We start from the raw sequence: 26,686 nt of genomic DNA, 5'->3' as shown, positions 1-26,686 counted from the left end.
TAGTACTAGTAGTACCAGTTCTAGGAGCAGAAGTAGTAAATCAGACCTCTTTGGAAAGCAATAGCATGAATGTCTAGTAGATTTTATATGATCAATCAATTAGCCAACAAGCATTTGCTGAGGATTTACTGTTAGACATTATGCTAAGCACAGGAAATACAAAGAAAGGCAAATAGGTACAAAGATATCTACAGAGCAGATAGAAGGTAACTTTAAAAAAGAAGGCACTAGCAGCTAGAAGGAGTACAAGTGATTGTTTGAGCTGAATCTTGAAGGAAGCAAGGGACAGAGGCAGAGGGGAGGAGGGGGAATATTTCAGGCATGAGGAACAGCCAATGTAAAGGCATGTTGATGGAGATGGAAAGACACGCGCAAGCAATAGCAAGTAGGGTGGTAGGGCTAGATCACAGAGTGTGTGAAGAAGAGTAAAGTATAAGATGATTGGAAAGGTAAGAAAAGGTCAGATTATAAAGAGCCAAATGAAGGACTTTATATTTGATTCTGGGGTCAGAATTACATTTTAGAGAAGTCACTGGCAGCTGTGGAAGATGGATTAGAGTGGAAGACCAATTACAAGGTTATTGTAATAGTCCAAACAAAAGGGGAAGAGGCCTGTACTAGAATGGGCTGGCTGTGTGAATGGAAAGAAGGGGATATATGTATGAAGGTTAAAAAAAGGAATAAAAATAGTTTGGCAACTGATTGGATACATGGAGGTGAGTGAGAGTGAAGGGCTGAAGATGACACTGAGATTAAAGATCTGGGTGACTTGGAGGATGGTGGTAACCTCAATGATCATTGAGATATTTGAAAGAGAGGTGGGTTTGGTGGAAAAGTTCAGTCCTGTTATGGGTATACTGAGTTTAAGATACCTACAATTTGAAATGTCCACTAGGCCATTAGAGATATGGGACTAGAGGTCAAGAGAAAGAATAGGGCTAGATGTGGGAATCATCTGTGTAGAAATAACATAACCCGAATTGTCAAAATCAGTTGTCCATATAGCTAGCTATGTAATCAGTCTCCTATTTCAGTCCATGGAAATCTGTTGGATCAAATATATTTCAAGAATCAGTCAGTCGATCAATTAGCATTTATTTGTTAATTACTTATTATGTTCCTGGCACTGGGGATACAAAGTTGTCAGGACCCCAACACCAAAACCACTCCTCTCCTTTTCACTCCTCTCTTTTCTTACTATTAGGAGATACCTTATTTTCCAGAGCTAAAGCCCAGCAAGCAGGCTGTGCTCTAAGTTTGGTGTAATAGTCCTTGTCGCTCACCCTCTAGATGAACTCTGCTGCAGCTAAATCACAGAATTGGCTCAAACCAGCCCCAAGTGGTTCTGAGCTCGGACAAGCACCTACAGGAACCGCATTCCAGTCTTGAAGCCCTGCTGATGAATAGACTTTTTGTCACTAGGCAAACTTGCCTCATTGTTGCTATTATACCTCACTGCTACGGTTACACCTCACTGTTTGATTCTTTGTCTAGTCACAACTATATGTATCAACGCTTAGCCTCACTGCTTCAGGTGTCCTCAATCCTATAGGAGACCCTGGCACAAGTAAGTGTCTAATTTCCCTCCTCCACTGGAATAAAGAAGACTTTTTGCCTATAACCTCTGTGAGCTCTTTGGTATTTTACTTTATTTTCTGCAACAGTCTCTGCCCTGAAGCAGCTTAAATTCTATCAAGAGAGATAACATGTACAAATACAGATACATGCAAAGTATATACAAAGTAGATATAAGTTGATTTTTATGGAGGAAAGCACTAGAAGAGGCATCAGGAGACCAGAAAGGCTTCATGTAGAATGTGCCACTTAAGCTGAGTCTTAGAGGAAACTAGGAGCATGATCCAACTATAAGGATTGCCAATGTAAAGGCACAGATATGGGAGACAGAGTATTGTGTATGAAGAACAGTAAGAAGGAGAATTTGACCCATAGAGTGTGTGAAAGGGAATTATGTGTAATAAGTCTGGAAAGGTAAGTGAGGGCAAAGTTGTAAAGGTCTTTAAAGACCAAACAATGAGTTTTTATTTATTTCTAGAGGTAATTACCCTAAAGGCCAGTGGGGTTTACTGAGTAAGGGAATGATATGATCAAAACTTCACTTTGGGGAGCAAATCAAATAGATAAAATTCACATTTGATCCTATTATTTGGAGGATTTGAAGATCAGTTTAGAATGCTAAATAGAGATTTTAAAGTGATATAACTTTCCAGAGTCCATTTTTATAAGAATTAGGGAAGTACCCAAAGATTAAGCCTCCAATATTATTATTATGTTTGTGGTCCACTGTCAGCCTTTAAATCTATCAATAAATTTAAGTAATAGATAAAATATGTCAAAATAGATTGGTTTTACCATTGTCGATCTTTATTACACCTTTATCTTTCTTGGTCTAAGAGATACTGATTCCTTTTTGAGAAAGCTCCCTATCTTTTTTTTTTTTGAATCTCCTTTGTAAACTTTGAAGACAAGTACAGATAAATAAGTAAAAAATGCATGCCTTCTGCATGGTGATATCATCTTTGTTAAGTGAAAAATAATATGCTAATATTATTCTTGATAACAAAAAATAAATTGAAACTTTGTTCTGGACAAAATTATTTTGTTACAACACCCACAATTTGAGTTTTCTATTCTGTTCCTGAGTTGCTAATATTTTATTATAAAACCAAATTGTTCCTACCCACTATACCCTTATCATATGTACTAAGATAGGCCCCAAGCGTTCACCCTATTCCTATCAACTTCCTCTCTCCTTCAACACGCCTCTTGAATTTTTTTCTTTTCCTTGCCAATGACAACCAAACCTTCCATACACATGTAGCAAATGATAGTCGATTTCACTGAGAAGAATGAAGTAATCCAACATGAGCTTCTTCAGCCCCTTTCTTCTATTCCTCAAAACATTTCAACATCTTCACTCACTATTTGCCTTTCTTTTCATCACATAAGAATTACCTATACTTGGGTGGGGGCGAGAGGTAGGTGGCATAGTAAATAAAATGCCTGGCCTGGAGTCAGTAAGACTTGAGTTCAAATATCGACTCAGACACTTAGCTGTGTGACCGTGGGAAAGTCCCTTAATCCTGTTTGCCTTAGTTTCCTCATCTATAAAAAGAGCAGAAGAAGGAAATGGTAAACCACCCCAATAACAATAATAATAGTAGCAGCAGTAGTATCAACAGTAGCCTGCATTTATATAGTACATTTGGGGTTTGCAAAGCACTTTACATATGGTATCTCATTTATTCCAGTTAAATGATTGTTGAATAAATGAATGAATGAATGCATACTGTTGCCAGAATAATCTTTCTTAAGAGTAGAACTAGTTAGATAACTTCACTGATCAAAAATCTTCAGTGACTCCCTATTCCTATAGGTTTAAGTTCAAAATCCTTTTGATTCAAAGCCATTTCCAATTTGATACCTCTCTGCCCTTCCAATTTCTATACCGCCCACATGCCACCAATGTCAAACTCATTAAATCATATATAAGGATCTCTGAAGGCTGTATATCGACTTAGAAAACCTCATATTAACATTATCTATGCTCTATTATATTTTAGTTTATTTTGGTAAATATTTCCCAATTACATTTTAAACTGCGGCAGGCCTCCTGATAGACATCTCTGTTCTAAATTTAGGCCACATTAGATTACTTTCCTCTCCTACTCTCTCCCCCATACTTTTCCTGTCTCTACTCTTCCCCCAAGACAGTTCCTCCCTATAGGATCATAGAGCTGAGTCCAACTGCCCCATTTTACAAATGAAGAAACTGAATCTCAGAAAGGTTAAGTGATTTACGCAAGGTCATTTGGGTAGTAAAAATTAGAGCTAGCATGCAAACTCAGGTTTTGTTACTCCAAAGTCAGAGCCCTTTCCACTATATCATACATCTCTTGGATGAAAGTTCACCTCATCCAGGTGATCTAAACTCACTGCTGCCTGCCAAGTGTGATCTTGTCTATCTTGGGTCTGGACTCTCTACTAACAATTTTTGTTCTATTCTTCCCAGTCTGTAGGTAATTTTCATTGGTACAGAAAACAGAAGAAAAATATAAATGTTTCTGCTTTTTCTTCAGTGTCCAACATCATATTCCTTGGTAGTCTTATTTAATTCAATTCAATTCTATAAACATGTAAGTGTCTAATGTGCAAGGCACAGTGCTAAGCACCAGGGATATGAGGGGGGTGGGAAATACCTAACATTTACAAGAGTATTTTAATACACATTGCATATTAACACTACATATTTCATACACATTGCCTCAATGAACCTTTACAACAACTTTATGAGGTAGGTAACATAAACGTAACGTGAATCATGCACGGTACTTTTTGCCTACCTCCAGTTGATCCTGTGGGACTCTGCGGCTGCTTCTGGCCTTGAGCTGACCCATTGCTGAAAGGACTTGGTGTTATACTGTGTCATGGAATGGTCCTCCCCACGAGACAGAGTAGATGATTCAGATGCCACCATCTCATCTTGATCTCACAAAGTCACCTGCTCCAAGAAGAAAACACAAGAAGCAGGGGCTGCCAGAGACCCAAGGGGAAGCTCACCGAGTTGGGTCCTCCAAGCACTAGCTCCCATGTTGGTGGAATCACCATGATATGGAGTAGAAGACCTCATCCTTTCTACACCCCTTAGTGGAGTCACACCTTGACCCATCACGGCCAATGATGGACAAGTTAGTAGCTATTTCTTTTAACAGATATTGCACCTCAATCCCTAGCTATTTTGGAGATGGGGGGAGAAGACCAAAGGACCACTCAGAGTTTTTCACATCATACCAAAATGTCAAGTTCTTTCAGCAATGGGTCAACATATCTGGAAACAGTCCCAAAGTGGGCCAACCAAAACTAGACAGAGAATATGTGGTCATGCTTTATACAACTCACCTTAAATAGGTATTTGTATTTTGGAGATAAGGATAGGGTTTTTATGATCATAGATTTAAAGCTGGAAAGAATGCAACACCTTCATTTTACAGATAAGAAAAAGTTAGGATGAAAGTAAGGCAGTGGCTTGCCCAAGGTCATGAAAGTAGTAAATGTCAGAAATGGGATTCGAAGTTTAAAGTCTGGCTAAGTGATTTATGGGGTCACAAAGCTGATGGGTGTCAGAGGTGGGATCTGAACTCAGATTTCTCTTGACTCTCAAGTACAATATGCTTTCCACTACCCCCTATTTCTTTGTAAGAACCTTTCCACAAGTACCTCACGTAGTATTTCATTTTACACCTTTCAAATGTACTTGATGTACAATATAATGAATTATCAGTAGCTAAGTATGTACCATCACCATGTGAAACTGCTCTAGAGCATCAGAGACCATTTTTAAAAATATAAATTGTGTATCTCCCCCAGTACCTAGAACAGTGCTTTGAACATAGTAGGTGTTTAATAAAAGTTTGTTGATTGAATGAATGAACAAATGCTGTCATTGGTGACCATAAAACAAACAAACAAAAAAAAAACAATTCTAGAATCTCACTTCATTTAACAACATATTTCCTAGAGCTGAGAAATAGTGGGGATGTCATTCTTTGAAGAGGTTAACAGTTAAAACCATTGGTTTATTTTATTTTTGTCACTGAGGCACTTGGGAACCTACTTACTTTTCTGGTTTCTAAATTAAAGACTAGGAGGTAGCATAATGGGGAAAATTTCCATTATTAGGTAAGAAGTGAGGTCACTGAGAAAAAAAAGGAGGTATGATTTCATCAGTCATCAGTGTGGCTATAATCACTCTCCAGATCCACAGACCCCAACCATCTAATCTATTTAAAAGTAGTTAATGAGTTGCTGGAGTGGGGAAAAAAAATGCCCTGGTGACCAATTTTTTTTTTTGGTTAAGCTTCTTCAAACTTAGCTGGGCTGTTCCTCAGATGACATCTAGTCAATCTGACCTATCCATACTTGAAAGCTTTTCTGGCTTGGTCTGAAACCTGCCAAATTTTGTGGTAAGAAGTATAGAATTTTTAATGGAAGAAAGCTAATGTGCTGGATCTTCTACAATCAAATGTTTCATTAAAGTTATTTTATTAACCTTGCTTAGCTACATCCCTGAAAAGTATTAAGACACACTTTATTTACAAATAGTGAAACTAAGGTTAAGAAACTTTGTTACTGATTTATCAGTATTAACTTGACCCTATAACCAAGGCAACCTATTAGACGGTCTGATTTCTTCATCTTCTGTAAAGGGGATTCTCTCAGAGTAGCTTTATAGAATTCCTTTTAGTAAAATCTTTGGATTTTTTTTTTTTAAAGCATGCAATTTTGTTCTATTCCTACCCTGGATCTCTTCATGTCTTGGTGAGGGACAGTTTTGCTAAAATGGCTGAATTTACTTGGGTTTCAATTAGTCAAATCCTCAGATCTAATGATTTTTAAATTTTTGCTAAGCAGTAAGCAATGGGGCCAGGAAGTATGCTCTCCACTGACATGAAGGTAAATAGGTTCAGTGCAGGTTTCTTTCATTACCTTCAAAGTCTGCACAGAATTTATTGTAGGTCGAATGTTTCATTTGCAAGGAAGCAGCCAAATGCATCTTATAGAAGATTTAGCTGTTTGGGGTCCACTTGGGGGAATGAGATGATGGATATACCATTTAAAGTAACCCTATTACCATCCCTACACACAAGTTGGTGCCAATAGGAATGTAGAGAGAGAGTTGAGCGACCAGTTCTGGCATTATTGTCAAGGGTTTTAATGTCCAATTCTCTGTTGCTCCAGCTGGGTTTCGAGTAGCTTGGGTAAGGGGTTTTTGCGATGCAGAGCCAAGAATCAAGGAGCGAACGAAATTATATGCGATATTTTAGCTGCTTTTCTGCCTGCACAGGTACATGTACACACACACACACACACACACACATACACACAAAACCAAAGTTGTCAGGAAAATAAAGTTTTCGAGTACATCTGGCCACCGCCATGCATACGTACACACACAATTCTTATTAAGCTAAAGTTGTCATGTTTCCCACACATCTGGCCACTGGCATGTATATACATATGCATAAACACAACTCCTATGAAGCTGAAGTTGTCATTTTTTGCACACATCTGGCCATTAGCGTGTGTATACATGTAAATATATATTCACACAATTCCTATTAAGCTAGAGTTGTCATGTTTCGAACACATCTGTCCACTGGCCGAGTACACTCAGACACACACATACACCCATTTAAGCAGGTCATATTTCACACACATCTGGCCACTGGCGTGCATGTATACACACACACAAAATCCCTATTAAAGTCATAGTTGTCAGGTTTCGCACACATCTGGCCACTGGCGCACATACATACACGGTACACAACCTCTATTAAGTCAGAGTTGTCATGTTTCGCACACATGTGGCCACTGGCACGCGCGCACATACACACACACACACATACACACCCTATTAAGCTAGAGTTGTCATGAAAATAAGGTTTCGCGCACATCTGGCCCCTGGAGAGAGAAGGGAGGGAAGGCACCGGCGCCGAGAGCCAGGAGGATCGGTTGTACCGGGGCCACGAATAGAATGAGAGCGCAGGGGCTCCAAGCGAGGGATCGTGGATAGGGAGCATTTACTCGCTGAGAAGAACCAATGAAGTTCAAGGTGGTGGAGCCGTCGCTGCTGCCCTCGGCGCTGGCCGTTAGGGGGCAGCAAAGGACGCCCACGCGCTCCCTGGCCAAGCTCCCCTCTGCCTCCTCCCTCCCTTCCTCCAGAGTCCGCTCCGCCCTCCCCCTCCCCTCCCCCATTACGTCTCTCTAGGTTGCCGACCCGGCGGCGGGGCGGGGCCGCGGGACGCCGTGTTCCCACAATGCTCCGGGGCGGTGCCGCCGCCGCCGCTGCTGCCGCCGTTGCCGCTGCCGCCGGTACCGCCACCGCTGCCTCCGTCGCCGCCTCCGCTGCCACCAGTGGGAGAAGATGGCGGAGGGAGGAGCGGCGGATCTGGACACCCAGCAGTCCGACATCGCGACGCTCCTCAAAACCTCGCTCCGGAAAGGGGACACCTGGTGAGGGGGACGGGGCGGGGCGGGGACTGAGGCGCCCGCGGCTGCCTGGGGGACGCCGGAGGGGAACCGGGCGGGAAGCGCCGGGGCCGGTGTCTTTGCTGAGTGACAGGTGCGGGGCGGGCAGGTCTGACCGGGACCGTGGAGGACTGGTGGGGGGGATGGCGGGGAGGTCAGAGGTTGGGCTGGAGGTGAGAGGTCGCGAGCGGGGCGGGCTTGGGGGCTCCCGCCTGCGTCCCGCCCTCCCGAGCCGCTCCCAGCCTCGGGCCCTCATCCGGTGAGCCCCTGCGGAGGGAGGGGAAGGGGCGTGGGTGGACAGGTCCCATCCGGCCCGGATCCGGAGCTTCTCCTCCTTTCTTTCCGTCGTTTCCTCCCCCACTCTCCTCCCCTTGGACCGACCGCCAAGTTTGCTCGTCTGGTGAGCCTCGCATCCTTCCGGGCCGGGCGGGCTGCGGGCCGCACAGGTGGTATGGGTCGGGGCGCCGCGGAAGGGCAAGGAGTCCCTAGTTTCCCGGTCCCTGTCAGAGGAGTAGTGCGGAGTCGGGAGCCCTTTACACCGATCGAGGAGGCCCCACGTGGTCTCGGGCTTCCCAGGGAGCTTGTCATGCAGCCGCAGCAGCAGCAGCAGCGAAGGGTGGGGGGGGGGGGAGTTCACTTTGAAGTTCAGCCCGTACCTTCCTGACTCTGGGGTTAAGAGAGCCCTGCAAAAAAAAGATAAGTCCGTGGGAGTTGAACTAACTTGCTGGTGGTATTCGTAAGGCTCTGGAGTTAGAATACTTAAGGACCTACCTAAGGTAGGCAGATAATTCCATCCCAAGGAGTGGAATTTTTCATACTTCCAAGAAATCAATCAGTCGGTAAGCATTTATTAAGTACCTGTACTAAGTTCGAGGCACTGTACTAAGTGCTGGAACAAACAAAATAACATTTATCCAGTATCCCAAATAAGCTCAAAGTATAAATGTGACTATATGCAAGAAGCGTTCATTTATTTAGGCGGTAATCATAATAATAACGATAGCTAACATTTATATACCGCTTACTGTCAGGCATTAAGCACTTTACAGTTATTATCTTACTTGGCAATAACCCTGGGAGGTAGGTGCTGTTACTATCCCCATTTTACAGGTGAGAAAACTCAGGCAGACAGGTTAAGTACACAGCTAGGAAGTATCTGAGGTCGGATATGAATTCAGGTCTTGCTGACTAATCCACTGAGCCACCCAGACGCCCTAATAAACATCTAAACCCAACTGTGGCCCTTCGATAAGCACTATATGCAGGAAAAGACGACCTAAATTCATGGCGTTGTAGGACATAAACTTATTTCTTTTCTGATTGATTTTTATATAAAGTTTTAAGAAAATTAAGCATTACTTTAAAGTCAGTCTATCTTAACTTATGCTTGGATTTGTATCCTCAGTGCTTAGCACATAGTAAGTGCTTAAAAAAATGCTTGTTGCCTGCCTTCTTGAAGTCATCTGTTTTGTAGGGCTAAAAGTTATGGACATGTACAGTGAATGATTATTATTTTCATTAGTAGCTATATGTGTTTTTAGTTTCTGCTCAGTAGCTTCTCTGAAGTGCTTAGCAAAGTGGTTGGAGCCTAGTGTAGGTGCCTAATAGATGTTTATTGGCTGACCAACTGTGTACTTTAATGGGGCAAGTGCCTTCAACATTTAAATGAATTTCTGGATTACAACAGAGAAATACTTTGAATGACTTTTAGTAATCTGTATAGTTCATATTCTTGTGTGAAGTTAACTAATCATTGGAGAAATGGAGCATATCTGGATTACTCAGTTTTAACCTTGGCACGTGGTTCTTTCAGAATGTGGTCAGTAATTATCCCACTGTGTGTAAAAAAAGACTTATTGCTCATAATGAAAATTTAGGCTTTGAAATAGAAACTAGTGTATCAGGGTTTGAACATTTACCTCAGCCTTTTTAGTAATGTCATTTAATGATAAAGTCTAGGACAGGCCAAAGATCAGCCTACCTAAGCACAGAGAGGCTCATTGCCAGATTGGCCAAGAGTGATAAATTTTTGCTTCAGCAACTCATGAAGCTAATTTCTGAACTTGTGAAGAAATTGCAGTGTTTAGTTGGTGGAGGGAACATGTACACTGATGAAATTGCGGATGCTTGAAGTACCATAGTAAGAAATCCCTGACACTATAGTAGGAGCGTACCTATTGTCATGCATGTGCTCATTTTTACTTAAAGGTTATAATTGTTAAGTTTTTGCTTTATGATAAAGTTACTGAGAATATTTTCACCTTATATATTTGAAAGTTTTATAGAAGTTTAGAATAGGAAAGAACTTTAGAGATCATTTAGCCCAACTCCTCTTATCTTTCCATTGAGGAGATTGAGGCCAGTATGTGGAGTTAGTGGTATATTCCATCATGCAATAAATGAATTGCACAATTTTTCACCTTGAATTAAAGAAAGCAAAAAGGGGCTGAAGTTGTATATGTTGGGGTAGATATTGGGAGACTTGACTGATTTATAAATGGGCTGTGTTCTGTTTGTAGTTTAGCAGAGGAAATTTGCCCAAGTACCAAAAAAAGTTTGATAAATTTTTTTAGTGGTAATGTAATAGTAGTAATCAGTTTTTGTTTTTTAATTGAAGTGTTACCTGGTTCATTGCTTTTGAATTAAATAAAAGTGATGGTTTTCTTTTAAACTTAGTTTAAATCTTGCCTCAAAAGCTAGCTGTTGACCCTGAATGAATCATTTAACCTCTCTCAGCCTTAATTTCCTCTTCTGTAAAATGAGTATAATAATAGCACCTGGCTCACAGAGTTATTTTGAGGATCAAATGAGATAACATATCATACAGCACTTTGCAAATCTTGAAGTAACATATAAGTGGTAGCTGTTTTTGTTAACCCCTGATTAAGGTTTCCTATATTTGGGAAAATCTTGTCTACAAGTTTGTAGACCAACAGGCCCATTTGCAAATGGGCTGGTGCTTTTGAAGGAGGTATAACTGAGACAACTAACCATCTTTGAAAAGGGCAGTGAAACTTTTGGGAAAACCTGTTAGAGCTGCAAATTTATGTATGTATTTATTAAAATTTACTTCTCAAAAAAAATTTACTTTTTTTAAATGAACAAAAATATTTTCTTTCCTACCACCTCCCCACCTTCTCCCAATGAAAAGAAAAAGAAAACCTTGTAACAAAATATGGACAATAGAAGCAAAATATTCCCACAGTGCCCTTATTCAGAAAATATCAGAACCCTGAGTCCCATCAACTTCTCTATCAGGAGATGAGTAGCATCCCTTTCGTTATGGGTCTCCTAGAATTGATCAGTATTTTTAAATCTTTTAAAGTTGTTTGTCTTTACATTGTTATTTTTTTACATAAACTATTTTCCTGGTTCTGCTCACTTTACTGCATCAGTTCATACTAGTCTTCCAAGGTTTCTCTGGAGCCATTCCCTTCATTATTCCTTATAGCACAATGGTTTTCCATTAATTTACGTACCATACTTTTTTTACAGCCATTCTCCAATAGATGGGCACCCCCTTAATTTCCAGGTCCTTGCCACCACAAAAAAGTGCTATATTTTATCTTAAGTAAGGCTATCTCTCTCTTACTTGTTCATGAACTCTTCCGGTATATGTAAATCTGAAAGGTAATTTTGTCCTTTCTTCTTTAATTTGTTCATGTTCCCTTCTCTTGGTATTTTATACCCAGATGTGATACATATGTGTGTGATATACACACATACACATAGTTATAGTTATATCTATTTACCTGTAGATATAGTTATATCATCGTGACTAGAGAATGAGAGAGATCCATCTGTATAGGTATATAACTTGAGATGTTTCTCTAGTCCTAATTTCTGCTACACTGCTTTCTATTTTTCCCACTTTTTTTAGACTAGTGAGTTCTTACTTGAGTAGCTGGGGTCTTTGAGTTTATCAAACATGAGGCTGTTGTGTTTAATTGCTTTTGTATGTTGTATACCTAATCTGTTCCACTGATAACTTTTTAAAAATTTACTTTCAGTATTTTCAAAGGTATATAGTCATATGTATATGGAATAACAATATAAATTCTGGGCAGCTAGGTGGCACAGTGGATAGAGTGCTGGGCCTGGAGCCAGGAAAATTCATCTTCCTGAGTTCAAATTTGGCCTCAGACACTACTAGCTGTGTGACCCTGGGCAAGTCACTTAACCCTGTTTGCCTCAGTCTCCTTATCTGTAAAATGAGCTGGAGAAGGAAATGGCAAACCACTCCAGTATCCCTACTAAGAAAATTTGGACATGACTGTAAAATGACTAAACAACAACAAATACAAATTCCATTCACGGGGCATTTTTAATTTCTTAATTAGTATGTTCAGGACACTCTGCTAGGCACTGGGAATCTAAAGATGAAAAATGACATCCACAAGGAACTTATAGCCAAATAATGGAGGGAATAAGAGAAAGGGATACACATCTGTATACCTAAGTATAATGCAAGTTAATTTGTGATCAAGTTAAATGAAATAGTATCATATTTCCGTAGCTAGATTGTAAGTTATTTAAGGGCAGACACTTAGGTACTTTTTTGTACCATGATATCTAGCAAAGGATTAGACATACAATAAGTGCTAAGTAAATACTTGTTAGAGAAAATAGTGAATGTTATTTGATAGAGATATTTGAATTGGGAAATTAACTTTACAAATAATAGCTAACTTTTTGCAAGTATGACAAACCACCACAGTTGATGGTGGACTCAAGCTAAATATGAGTTAGAAAGTAATGCTTCTATTTTTAAAAGAGGGGGAAGGTGAAAAGCTTGGGGGGAATGGGTAGCACTGGAAGTTTTTGCCTTATAGTGAGTTACTGAGAACATTTTTCCCTTATATATTTGAAAGAGAGAGAGGGTAAAAGTAATTAATAAAATAGTAATAAGGCATTCTTTTGTAGGATGAGGTATCCTCCCTGTGCTTTACATCTTTGGAAAGATAGGTAAATTAGAGAGGATTCAGAAAAATAAAGACAAAGAGTTGTAATACAGGCTCTATGAAGAAACAGTAAAGTAACTGGAATTATTTAGCTTGCTAAAGTTGAAAGATAACTTAGTTTTTAGGTATATGAAGTTGACAGTATTCTTCATTTTTGATTACAAAAGGAAAATGATTTAAATTATGTTTAATATGAAGAACTTTTTGAAAGGCAGTAGGTCAAGATAAGCGTACCTAAATTATCCCTTTCTGCGGGACTTTACTTAAAATTGGAATACTCATTATTTCAGAATGGCTTTTCTGCTTTAAAAAACAAAGAAGAAAAAATTTTTAAATTACTGCCCATTTTTTCTGCTTTTTGTTATATTTTAGCATTTCTTCAGCATAACTAAATTCTTTTACTGGTGTTATAACAATATATGTATGCATGTAGCTAGATGTCAAACTGAGTAAGAATAATTTTTGTGTTGTCTCTAATAAGTATCATTTAAAGTTAACTTTGAAAAATGATTTTAATTCGCTTGGCATAATTAAAAATCTGTTGACTGAAAAGTATATCACATTTCTCAATCTAGAAAAATTCCATATGGGATAAGTTTTTTAAATATATATTATATTAGGAACCTAAATGTCAACAAATATGAGCATTTCAATATGCAAAGATCAGAAAAGAGGATTGTATATGAAACACTGAACTTCTGTTATATAGGCTTTTTAAAAATATACATTAACTTTCACACAGCAGTAGCAAAATAACCCAATTCCTTGTGAATTTCTTTTTCCACTCACTTCTGTACATTTTAAAAATAAGATTTTATTAATATTTTATCTTTAAACACTGTATTCTTTCTCCACTTCTTCCCAGAGTGTTATCCCTTATAATAAAATATAAAGAAAAGAAGAAAAGAAAAAAAAAATTCCACAAACTTAAAAAGTCTGAAGTATCCCATAGCCATGGTCCTACACTTTTACAAGGTGTGGGGTTCATCAGTAGTCTTTTCTTTCTTTGTGTTATTGTCACTATCTGCCAGCTCACATCCAAGGAGAAAAAATTCTCCTCCCTCCAGTGCACCCTCCAGACTCTGCTGATCAAGAGATTTTCCTTAAGTACCACTCTAACTGTGTCATTTCCATACTCAATACACTCTAGCTTCTTGTTGGCTCTAGGATAAAATATATGCTCATCTGTTTAGATTTTAAAGCCTTTCACCTGGCCTCAGCCTATTTTTTTCTACCTCATTCTACATTACTCCCCTTTCCTTATCCTGTAATACATCCAAACTGGCCTCTCTATTCCTTACGCAGGGCATTCCCGGCACTGCTTTTGCGGTGACCATCACCCCCATTCCTGGAATGCTTTCCCTCCTCATCACTACTTCATAGAATTCTTTCTTCCTTTGAGAAACAGCTCAAGTACCACTTTCTAAGTCAGGTTTTCCTAACCTGGACTCCCTTCGTGAACTGCTTTTTAAAATATTTGATAACTTTATTGCAATATAGTTTATTTCCTTTGAAATCTTATGTATTTTATTTTATGCCTTTAAAAATATTCTTCTGAGAAGGAATCCCTAAGCTTCATCGGACTGATTGCCAGAGGCATCGATAACTCCAAAAAGGTTAAGAACTCCTGACTTTAACTGAAACCTTTCCTAATCCCCCAACTTTTCAGCCCCTCTCCACCAGACTACTTTGCATTGCACTACTTTGTGTTTATTATCTTTACTCTTACTCTGTATTTAATTATATATGTACTAGTCTCTTTTTAGAATGCAGGCTTCTTGTGAGAAAGGATTGTTTCGTGTTTTGTATTTATATCCTCAGTGACGAGCACAATGCTTGCCATGTATGTGGTTGGTGTTTAATGAATACTTGTTGACTGATAGAATGTTTTCTTTTCAAGTAAAATAAACCAATAAGTTGCCCCTGTCTGGAAAATACGTATCTCTTTTTTAAATTAAATTTTTTTGTTACATACTAAGTTCTGAACCATCTCCCTCCCCACCCCACACTAGAGAAGCCACCATTTGACACAGATAAATCTTTCTTTTTATCTATCTGTCTATCGATGTACCTGTAAAACCATACTGCCCATACTTGTATTTATCACTTCTTTCTCTGGAGGTGGATAGCATCTTCCTTCATAGGTTCTTTGTAGTTGATTTGAATGTAATACTCACAAAAACTTAGTCATTCACAGCTATTCAGACAATATTGTTGTTACTGTATACAGTGTTCTCTTGTTCTGTTCATTTCACTCTTCATTATTTCATGCAAGTCTTTCCATATTTTTCTAAAATGAACCTGCTCATCATTTTTTACAGAAGAATTGTAATCTATCACGATTATACATTGTAACCTTTTTAGCCATTCCCCAGTTCATGGGTATCTCCTCAATTTCTAGTTCTTTGCCACCACAAATAGAGCTGCCATATACATTTTAGAACATATAGATTCTTTTCTTTTTCCTTGATCACCTTAAGAAACAGACCCAATAGTGGTATGGGTCAAAGGGTATATACAGTTTTATAACACTTTGAGCATAATTTTATATTGTTTTCCCAAATGGCTGGACCAGTTCACAGTTCCACCAACAGAGTATTAGTGTCCCAATTTTTCTGTATCCCCTGCCACATTTGTCATTTTCCCCTACTATCATTTTAACCAATCTGATAGGTGTAAAATGATATCTCAAGGTTGTTTTAATTTGTATTTCTCTAATAAGTAATGATTTAGAGGATTTTTTTCACATGACTGATTTCTGCATCAAAAAACTGCCTTTCACCTCTTGGCCATTTATTAATCAATCATATTCTTATAAATTTTAGAAAGTTCTCTATTTATTTGAGGTATGAGAAATTAAAAATGTGTATCTCAGTCTGCACCTCTATTCCATCAGGTATTGATTTCAGTTGTTTCAATTTAATTCTTTTTTTCATTATAATCCTCTTTCCTGTGAATCCTGGTAAGTATGCAGTCAGTAATTTAAAATGTTGCACCTGTGTTTTATGTATATGTGTGTATAGATAGGTGTTTAATATTTTCAGTCATTAGTGTTTGTGTGAAGTATTCAAAATTAGTATCTGCACAGTGTGTACCAAGAGAATAGTCTAACATAGGGCACATATACTCTTTCTGAACAGTAAATGAAACTAAAAACAAAACTAGAAAATAAGCCTTTTTTTAAGGCTCTATAAATAGGAAAAGTCATTTATGGTGCTTTTAAATTTGTAATGCTGACATAGTAACTTCTAGGAATTTAAAAATACAAATAACTTTTTAGCAAACTTTTACAAAGTATTTTTAGTTACTACAAAGCTCATGTAAAATCCAAACTTAATGGCCTTATTTGACCAAAATGATATGGAGTTTCTGTTAGTCTCCTGATTTACAGATCTGATTTGGTAGTAACATAGAATTTAAGTTGCAAGTTACATTCAACTCCTGAGAATTAATTTTTCTGAATTATAGCATTATTCCCTTGAACTACTACGGCTTCATTACATGTAGAAGCAGCATTGCTTTAGTGGATAGTGAATGAGAAGGATTGGTGGAGGAAAGGGTTCTGTTCAAGTCCTGCCTTGATCTCTGCTGACTTTGTGACTCTGCAAGTCATTTAACCTCCTCCCAGTGCTTTCGGCAATTCTCCAAGGCTAGTAAGTTGTTCAGAAAGTGTTGATCTTCACTGATGGAAGGAATTTCTTCACTGGGAGCTTTCTGTAGTAATGAAATCACAGTTCCTAGTCTGTCTGTGTCCTCCCCCGCAACCTCCTTAAAAAAAAAAATTTGTTACATGTATCTCTTGCCGCAGGTTTTGTGAAAATTTCTAATGATAGACTTAAATATGACTTTTTAAAAGTTAATCTGAATATTTCTTTTTAAAAAAAAGTTTTATATTTTAAGATTTATGCAGTGTGATATAGTAGATTGAGCAATGAACTTGGAATTGAGACCTGGATCTGAAGACCTCTTAGACACTTAATAGTTATGTGGTTCTGTACAAGCTACCATACTTTCTCTGAGCCTCAGTTTTCATCATTTGTAAAGTAGGGATAATAATAACTGTAGTTCTTAGCTCACAATGTTCTTCTAGTTCAGTAAACATTTATTAAGCATCTATTCTCTGCCAGGCTCTGTGCTAAGCACTGGCAATACCAAAAAAAAAAAAAAAAAAGGCAAAATAAGTGCCATAATGTATTTAAAATGCTTTACATACTTTAAAGTACTATATGCCTGTTAATTGTTCTTTAAATGGAAGATTCCTATTCAAATTAAATATATGGATATCTAGATATTTTAAATAGCCTACTCTACCTTTAGCAGCAGAATTGTGCCACTTTGTCCCACCTGTATTCTCTGACTTTTCAATTTTTATATCTTAGAGTAAGAGAAAGTTTGCTTAATTTGCATTTTTTGCCCCGGTAAGCAAAACATTCAATGGTGCTATGGTTTGCATACTAATTAGATGTTTGAATGTGGGGCAAAATTGTCACTTTGATTTTAAAAAATTACATTTGTTATATTCTCATAATAAAGGAAATAGGAGTATTTGCTAGTTAGATTTTAGTTTTAGTTACTTATCAATAATTTTGGATTTTTTGTGAACATTACTTATTTAAATGGTTATGTAGCAATTAAATTCTGAGGAAGAGTAGTAAGTGCTCATACTGTTTTTTATAATCAGTCTTAATGCTTTATCAATAATGTGCTAATGATTCCTGTATTATAGCAAACCACAGAGATAATATTCTTCCTTTGCAATATAAATCTGCAAGAATAGCCCAAGATAAAAAAAAAAATTCTAGTTTGGTAATACAACAGTTCTTATTCCATGTATGTTCAGTAATATTTTTTAAGAATAATGATTTTCATTATGAATTTTTGGAATCTGGGAAAGTAGTGCATTGAGGGGAATAGCTTTTGATACCTTCTCATCTTTGAAGGACATAAATTGAAACTTCTCTGGCACTTCCTTTCCTTTCATTTCCACCTTACAGCTCCATCTCACTTCCTTCACTATAAAAGTCATCTGTTCTCATTTCTCCCTACTGTCAGCTGCACCTAAAGGATTGCAATTCAGTTTATTATCCCATAAGAACCAAATGAAGTAGGCTGGTCAGGTATTATCCTGAGATCCAGAGAATTTTATATCTCAAGGTCATATGCCTAATACTAAATTCATCTATGCCAGGGTACCAAATTAGGCCTGGTGGAGATGCAAAAAGAAATAAAACATTGAGCCATGTTGAGATGAAGAACCTAAGACCAGATCCTAGATCTTCTATTAGTTCATTTTACCCATTCCCTTATGTTCACTCTTTGTTCCTCCTATATACTCCTACATACTATATACTGCCAATAAATCCTAACTTTTTCCCTTATAATATCATTTTAATCTATTGTCTTTATTTTCCATTTCTTTATCTCTTGCCATAATCATTTTTGCATTCTTTCCCTTGCTTAGTACTTAACATTATGTTAAGTGATCCATTGTCATCCTTCGACCCTCTAGTCCATCCTAGACATAGTTGCTGGAATAACCTGCCAGTGAGGAAACTAGTTTAATTTTCTGTTCAAATATTCTCATCTATAGTAAGCTATCCAATCCCTTGAAAGTCGTTTCTGACAGAAACCCTAACAAAAGTCTGTTGTGTAAATAACCTCAGTACTGTATGCAGATTTCTCCCAAAGAAAAAAAGTGCAGCTGTAGTGGGAGTTGGGAAAAGCATTAAATTATTCCTTGGTTGGAGTGGATCATAGAGTGGTATTGCTTCTAGAAGCAGGGCACGCATACATGAAGGTTTTGGGGGAAGAGAGCATCTTCTGTCACGGGAAAGAAAACTAAGATATTACTGCCTGAGCAGAAAGCTTAAGACTTGAATTTTCCAATGAAAGAGTCCATTTTTATGTACCTATATAACTGTGAAGTTGGAAAGGAGCTTAGAAAGTCATTTTTAAAGCATTTAGCTTCCCCTCGATGCCATATACATATTAAGTAGGAGGGAGAGATACAAAGGAAGTAAGACTTGATCCCTGCCTTCAAGGAGCTTGCTGTCTAGAAATCCACGATGAAAGGGTTTTACCAGGGTGTGGCTGCATCCAATGCTACAGCTTCTTGGAGCCACAGGTGAGAGTTGGGTGAAAAGTAGACACCAAAAGTAGATGACAATCCCTGAAAAAGATTCAGCAAGCCCTCACACCACAGGTGCTAGTCCTCCTCAAACACTCCATATACACTCTCAGACCCTCAAAAAACCCTATACCCCCTCAAACCCGTTGATGAGTTAGGGGGATATCTACACCAAGCATGTGAAGACTCCTCTTGGCAGAATAGGTGTGTGAGAAGTAAGAAACTATTATATTTCCAAAAAAGGAAATTGAGAGAAAAGTAGCTCTGGGTCAGGAGCTTCAAGAACCAGCTAAAATTGGTTGAAACTGGTTGTTTGATTACCAAAGAGGCTGGAAGTAGGACAAAGGTTAAGCTTTACTTAGAGTATGAATGTTTAATAGGCTCATGAATACTAGCTTCTCCACCTCGGGTGGGGTTAAGATGGCCATTTTATGTATGAAGAAGAGGGGAGAACATACCAAGGAGAACATGTGGTAGGTGTTTTGGAAAGTCTGTGACCTGTGCCAACTTCCACCAGTGAAAGTCAGCTAGGAGAAATTTATGACTGGGAATAGGGATATAAGGATTGCTCTCACTTATATAGTGTTATCTGTGCTCATCTGGAGTTCTACATCTGATTCCTGAAGGAAGCATACTAAAGGTTTCAACTACTTCGTTCATCCTGAGTCTGTCTAACTTACTGTGCCTATTTGGGCACCAGAGGTTATTTCCAACAGGTGGATAAGAACAGTTTATTCCAATGGCCATGAAGGCAGCTGAAGCAGGCATTTTGGGGCACTTAGAGCTTGGTCAGACATCAAAGATGCCAAACACGAGTCATCCACTACATTCCAGCCCATTGCTGGTAGTCTTGACTTTTGTCTTGCCACTGGACTTCAATGACTAGAATATAGAGTGAGGTTGATGACTTTGTCAGACTCTGTGTACTTACATACAAGTTCACATACAAGTCAAGATATTACCTGTCATTGGTCCTCTTCAAAACGAAGGCTGAACAACACTTCACTCTAAATCTGGCTTCCTCTCTCTTCATTTATTGGAAACTACTCTCTTCAAAGTTAACAAACAATCACTTAATTGGCAAATTTAATGACCTGCCCTCAATCCTCAAGCCCTTCCTGACCCCTGTGCACCCTCTTCTCCTTTTCTCTTAGTTATCTTCCCACCTCTCTGAATCCTCCTTCACAGGCTTTACTGGATCTTATCCAGCACTAACCTCCCAGCTACTTTACAGTCTCTATCTTCAACTGCCTATTGGATTGTAGATCTAAATAGCTTGTAGACCTCTTAACATGTCCAGAAGTGAACATAAACTTTCTGCACCCTCCCCTCCAATCCTCCTTTCTTCCTATTTTTGCAAACAATTTACATAATATTAGGATTAAGATTTATTTGCATGATTGATAGAATTAATTTGTAAATCCATCAGGTCCTGTGTTTTTTACTTTGGTCATTTCTTTAAGGGCTTGTTCCATTTATTTTTCGGATAGTGAGTTATTTATATTTTCCATTTCTTTTTCTCTTCTGTATATTTTATATTTTTGTAAATATTTATCCATTTCATTTAAATTACTAGTTTTCTTGTCCTTTGATTTTCTTCTCTGTTTTTATCAGATTAGCTAATCATTTATATACTTTTGTTAGACTCTTTGACATTGTCCTCTTTTGTATAAAGAGGAATTGGACCTGTGATTTCACTTGACATCTAAGTACTTGAAGGAAAGGTTAAATGAATGACAGGGAGACATAGCAAAACTTATAATGATTGGGGAACTCAGTGTCCCCCTTTCAGACCTAGAAAAATCTAATGAAAAAGATAATTATGCATAATTAATGTTATTTCATAATGGTGCCTTCAAGTATAATTTAGTTTCCTTGCCTATTTTTAAAAAATATGTTTACTTTTATTTTTGTTTGAGATCATGATTGCTACTCAATTTTTGTTTAGTTGGCTTTATTTTTATTTAGTTAGTTCTCCATATCCTAGTTTTTAATATGAATCTTTATGTTTCTAATGTGTTTTTTATAAGAAAGAGAATGTGATCAACACTAATAATCATTCAAGTGGTCTTGGAGTTCCTATTCCTCTGCCTCTTCCTCTCTTCCCTTCATCTAGTCTTTATTACCAGTTCTTATATTTTTTTCTTTCCTTTTAATTCCCCCTTACAATCTACCATCAAAATTTGAACTATATTTTGTTTGTGTCTGTTTTTTCTTGCACATTGCAATTATGAGAGATAGTTCTTCCCCCTTTTTCCTTATTTCAGGTCTTATGTTTCAAAATTTATACTCAACCCTGATCTTTTTTCATGGGGCTTTGCATTCCACACAAAACAGTTACTCTTCTTTATGTTGTGCTAGTTAGAAATTTGCAAACATAGTTTAATGACTTCTAGATGTTTGCAATTCCATAATTTTATTTGCCCTGAAACTCAATAAATTTGAAGTCAGTAATGGTATACAAAATTGCATGCTTTAACAGATATTTCTTCTCTAGTATTAAGGCTGTAATTTTTAAAAATTTATTTATTTTTAGCATTCTTTTTTTTTTAAACTTTTGAGTTCCAAATTCTCTTACTCCTTCTAGCATCTCACCCACTCATTGAGAAGACCAGTAATTTGATACTTGCTATACATGTGCAGTCATGCAAAATATTTCCATATTAAAGGTTGTAATTTCTTGGTTTGTCATTCTTTAAAAGATTGCTACTCATTTCTGTTTAAGCCTTTTATTCAATGCCTCAAAAATGAATAGTATCAAGACCTTATCCAGTGGTGGGATCAGACTTATATTTAATAAACTTAGAATCTATCATGAGTAAGAGAAAACAAAACCCATTTATACTCTGAAATAGGTAAGACAGGATGTTGAGCAAAGATACAGCATTTACTCATACGGGTGTGGTTTCCCTGCTTTTCTGTTGCCCAAGATAGTCTTTCTGGTCAGAAGCCTGAGGAAGGACTTGCTTTTTTATACCCCTGAACCTAGGAAGCTGCATGTATACCCTGAACATTTAGACTCCTAAGTCAATTTCAATACCTTTTAAGGAAAAATTAATCTAGTCTTTGTGGAAATGGGGCCTGGTGGTATTGTTCTTACCACACACCTCCTGAAAAATCCTAGAAGATTATGGAGGTAGCATGATGCAGTGGGAACAGCACTGAACTTGAAACTATAAGACTTGAATTTGATTCAAATTCAAGATACAACTTGGGCAAATAACAGCTTCTCTGGGTCTCAGTTTCTTCACCATTGGAGTAGATGATCTACTATCCCATATGAATTGCTTTTAAAAATCATTTTATGTAAGAATATTTTTAAAACATCACCAGAAAAGGTTTGGGGTTTTTTTGGGTTTTTGTTTGTTTGTTTTGCCTATGGAGCTAAGGTGACTCACTACCAACAGGATTGGAAAGCTTGATATATATTGTGCTTTCTAACTATGAATGATAAGGAAGTGGCATGGTAAAGTGGAAAATGCCCTGAATTTGGAAAGGTAATAGATTTGACTCCCCACTGCCATTTGCCACTTTAGTTGTATGGCGTTTGTATAACACTTAAGCTCTCTGATACTATCTCCTTATCTATAAAATGAGGTGATTGGACTAAGGTGATATCTAAATCTATGATTCTATGTTTTCTCTCAAATTATACTTTAATTATAATTTATTGGAGGGGGAAGTGTCACTTAGATTTCATTTACATATATCAGTTTAGTTGAATTGGCTATCTTTTAAAAAAAATTTTAATATTTTTAGTTAGTTTCAAGTTCCCAATTCTGTTCCTTCTTCCCTTCCCTCCCCTCCCACCTCCCTGAGACAGTAAGCAATCAGATATAGGTTATACATGTGCAAACATGTATTGTGTAAAACATTTTCATATTAGTCATTTTGTGCAAGAAGACTCGAATAAAAGAAAAGAAATGAAAGAAAGCAAAAAATAGCATGCTTCAGTCTGTATTCAGTCAGTAACAGTTCTTTCTCTGGAGGTGGATAGTATGCTTCATCAATTAGTCCTTTGGGATTATCTTGGACCATGGTATTGCTAAGAATAGCTAAGTCATTCACAATTCTTCTTCAAACAATATCGCTGTTACTATGTACAATGTTCTCCTGGTTCTGCTCACTTCACTATGCATCAGTTCATGTAAGTCTTTCCAGATTTTTCTGAAATCATCTTGCTTGGCATTTCTTACATCACAGCAGTATTCCATTACAATCATATGCCCCAGCTTGTTTAGCCATTCCCCAATTGATAGGTGACATCCATTTGATTTCAATTGGCTATCTTTTGTAATCTATGAATATGATTTCTTAAATTCCTTTTGTGGGTGTGTTTATTACTATTGTTAAATATTAAATGCCAGGAATATGCCTGGCCATGTAAACAAAGCACACAGATAAGCAACTCTGTTAACTGAAATTTATATGTTAGTTGAAAAGAAATAAATTAGATGATTCATTCTGTCCTATTTGGAGTCTTCCTTGTTATAGGCACAATAAAAATACTTACTGTTAATCTCACAAAAATTGATCTACCTCTCTGCAAATGGCATTAACCAGTTACTTTTCCCATGAACTATTTGTAGAGAAATATTCCTTTTCCTCCCTTTTCAATAATACATTTCAAATCTTTTTTTTTTTTTTTTTGCAATTGGGGTTAAGTGACTTGCCCAGGGTCACACAGCTAGTAAGTGTCAAGTGTTTGGTCTGAGGCCGGATTTGAACTCAGGTTCTCCTGACTTCAGGGCCAGTGCTCCATTCACTGCGCCACCTAGCTGCCCCATACATTTCAAATCTTAGAACCTAAATGCTAGAGAAAATGATTTTATCTTTGGTTTATGTTTTTGCTAAAGTGAAATACTTTAAAATGTATATTTCTGAATTTAAGTATATAGAATGATGTGGTGCTGTTCATAGTTACTGATCTAATTACTGTAACCTCAAAAGATACTCTTCTTTTTTTGTCATTTCTTGGCAGATTAGTTACACAAACAGAAACATTGTGTATTACAAAAATATTCTTTGGCATGTATCATATCTTAATTGTTTCTTTTTGTTGAACTGCTATTTACAGTTAAATGTGCTTATAAGCAATCCTTAACTTTCATTTGAATACCTCAAAACAGCTGCCCTCTCTGACTGACCCAGTGACCACAAGAGCTCCTTTCCCTCAGTGTTACTAAGTGGTTCAGGATTTTTCTCTGTCATCTTTTTTTTCTTTGTTTGCCATTGTCTTAGACATTTCCTTAACTCTAGCCTGTCCCCACTTAAAACATCATTCATCTCAATCTCAGGCTACCAACAGTGGAAGATGAAAGAGAATTGCCAGAGGATACAACTGGATCTCCAATATTCTATCGGATCCTTACCCATCATTCTATCCCTGTCCCATTTCTTATCCATCTTGCCCCAGACCTTTTCCACTGTGGTATCTGTGATAAAATGCCCAGTATTACCTTTCCTTTAAAATATAGTTGAACTTTTTGTTCTTTATGTACCCAAAGATCCTGTAAGCTCCTGCACAGAATTTTCTCTGAGTCTAAGTTAAAAAAAGAAAAGAGAAAGAAAAGAGAGAAAACTCCTGGATTTAGAAAGGAAAAAGTGTTGATTATTCCAGCTTGTTCTCAGAAGGAAAAAAAAAAAAAGGCGGGGGTTTGGGAGGAGAGTGACTAAGGTGTTAGCCAGGGCTAAGAGGCATTTCTGGGTATTTTCATGCACAGGAGGCCCTGAATAATCATAGCTCTTTACTGTTAGACCAACTTGTCCTATCACTTTCCTAACCAGCATCAGTAGAGCCTTCTCCTATTGTAACAATGTGTTTCTGGAACAGTACCATGTTATAACAATGCATTTTCCAATAGAACATGGGTAGATAGTTAGGTTCTTTAGTATCATTAATATATTCCTATGCTTCAAGAAGACAATAGTTCAAATATGCTTTTGTGAATAGACTTAGGAATCTTAAAAACCATATATAACAATGTTTCTGAGAAAATGTATTTCAAGTTCCTAAAACCCAACCATATGAAAACTTTGTACATTCCTTTTAGAGGAGAGAATAAAGGACTAAAGGAATACCTCTTAAAACTACAGTTTATGAGAAAAAAAGAATGGGTTTTAGTATGGGAGAAATAAGCCAGAAGAAAAAGATTCTAATAGAATAAAAGGAAATTACTGTCCCAGAGGGCTTGAGTGCAAGAATGTGACACAGCAAAGAATGAGAACAAACTATTAAATAGCAACTATGTAACAAATATGAGACTCCTCTTGTAGAGAGTGATTTCACATATTTTGAAGAAGAAATACTATCCATATTTGTTGAAATACTGAGAAATTCACAGGGGAGAATAAACTTGTTATATAGTTTCCAGGAGGAAAAGAATGGGATGTCAGGATTGTTGGTGGTTCTCTGATAATTGGTACAATGCATGGACAGTCTTGAAGTGTATATCCAAGTTGTGATGGAGAGCTTGCAAAGGCTTGTCAAACTCACTAATTGCAGCCCACTTGGCCACAATTAAATGATATAATCAAAAGAAATCTGTAGTGAATTTCTTGAGATTGAAATTTTAGGGAAGAAATTGGAGACCTTGAGAAGGACCAAGTGGGTTTAATCTCCCCTTCCAAAATGAGTCTGGATATGTAGTAACTGCACCTTGCCCCGCCAGAATTTGTATGATTTATATTTCTATGGATCATAACACCAGAATAACAGGCTTCTGGTCAAGGGATAACCAGTTTGTGAAGACTGGGGAAAATATATTTGGTAGGAGACTCATCCACCCTGTGAAAGTATCTTTGAAGTACATTTTGAAAGGCACGACGATCCAGGCTGTGCTAAATATAGTACGTGGAGTTGGAACACATACTGTGCTTTTACAATGTGAACTTAATCTTGGATTAAGAAAAAGAGATTGAGCTGGATTGTCTTTGGGCAATTATACAATGCCTTTAAAAAATCCCAAGTTCTTTAAAAGGTCTCAACTTTTTAACATAAATATTTTCCTCCGGAATCTGTGCATTTGTGTAATACCACAGTTTCAGAAAAAATCGGTTGCTGGTACCCAAATGAAGAGGCACACAGTGGGCGTGAGTAGGCAGTATTACCAGTAGAAGAACTGCAGAATGACGAGTGATGTTAAAGAAATCATTAGAGGTGTACATATGGCCAGAAAAGGAAATGGGCCAATTCTGTAGTAAGAAGAAAAGATAGCTAAAAGACAGCTTGATTGTTTCATTGATGTCCACATGATGTCAGGAAATCTAGAGGAAGACCCACAGCATATTGAGTGTACCCCCTATGCAAGATTTTTAAGAAGACTTGGGCAATAATCTCACAAGATAAGAAAGCATTGATGAGCTATGGTTTGCATAGTTGGAAGAGGTATACATGGATGAGATCACTGAATAATTGTGCTATCCCTGGCCCTCTAAAACATTGCCTTGAAGATGCTTAATAAATGTTTGTTGGATTGAACAGAATAATTGGATTTAATTTGATGCCTCATTCTTTTCAAAGCAGAACACCTGATAAATTCTTGACTTGCCT

General features: G+C 37.5%; 1 protein-coding gene across 4 annotated transcripts in view; it reads left to right on the top strand.

Moving 5' to 3' along the window:
* Positions 1-7,889: 7,889 nt before the first annotated feature.
* The window catches only part of USP15 (ubiquitin specific peptidase 15), a 157,309-nt gene continuing 138,512 nt past the window's right edge, over positions 7,890-26,686 (top strand). For 3 of the 4 annotated variants that reach the window (XR_003568433.1, XM_027854170.1, XM_027854169.1), the window contains exon 1: positions 7,890-8,031. Coding sequence is in view for 2 of the 4 variants with exons in the window: in XM_027854170.1 (XP_027709971.1) it covers positions 7,943-8,031 (89 nt within the window). In the remaining 2 variants the exon portion in view is untranslated. Of the gene's footprint in view, positions 8,032-8,397; positions 8,447-26,686 lie in introns of those variants that run through there. The other variant, XM_027854171.1, reaches the window with a different exon arrangement.

The sequence above is a fragment of the Vombatus ursinus genome, unplaced genomic scaffold (genome assembly GCF_900497805.2).
Source record: "Vombatus ursinus unplaced genomic scaffold, bare-nosed wombat genome assembly UNPS02010320.1, whole genome shotgun sequence".
Classification (NCBI taxonomy): Eukaryota; Metazoa; Chordata; class Mammalia; order Diprotodontia; family Vombatidae; genus Vombatus; species Vombatus ursinus.
The sequence above is the reverse complement of the archived record's forward strand: the minus strand, read 5'-3'. Positions and strand labels throughout refer to the sequence as shown.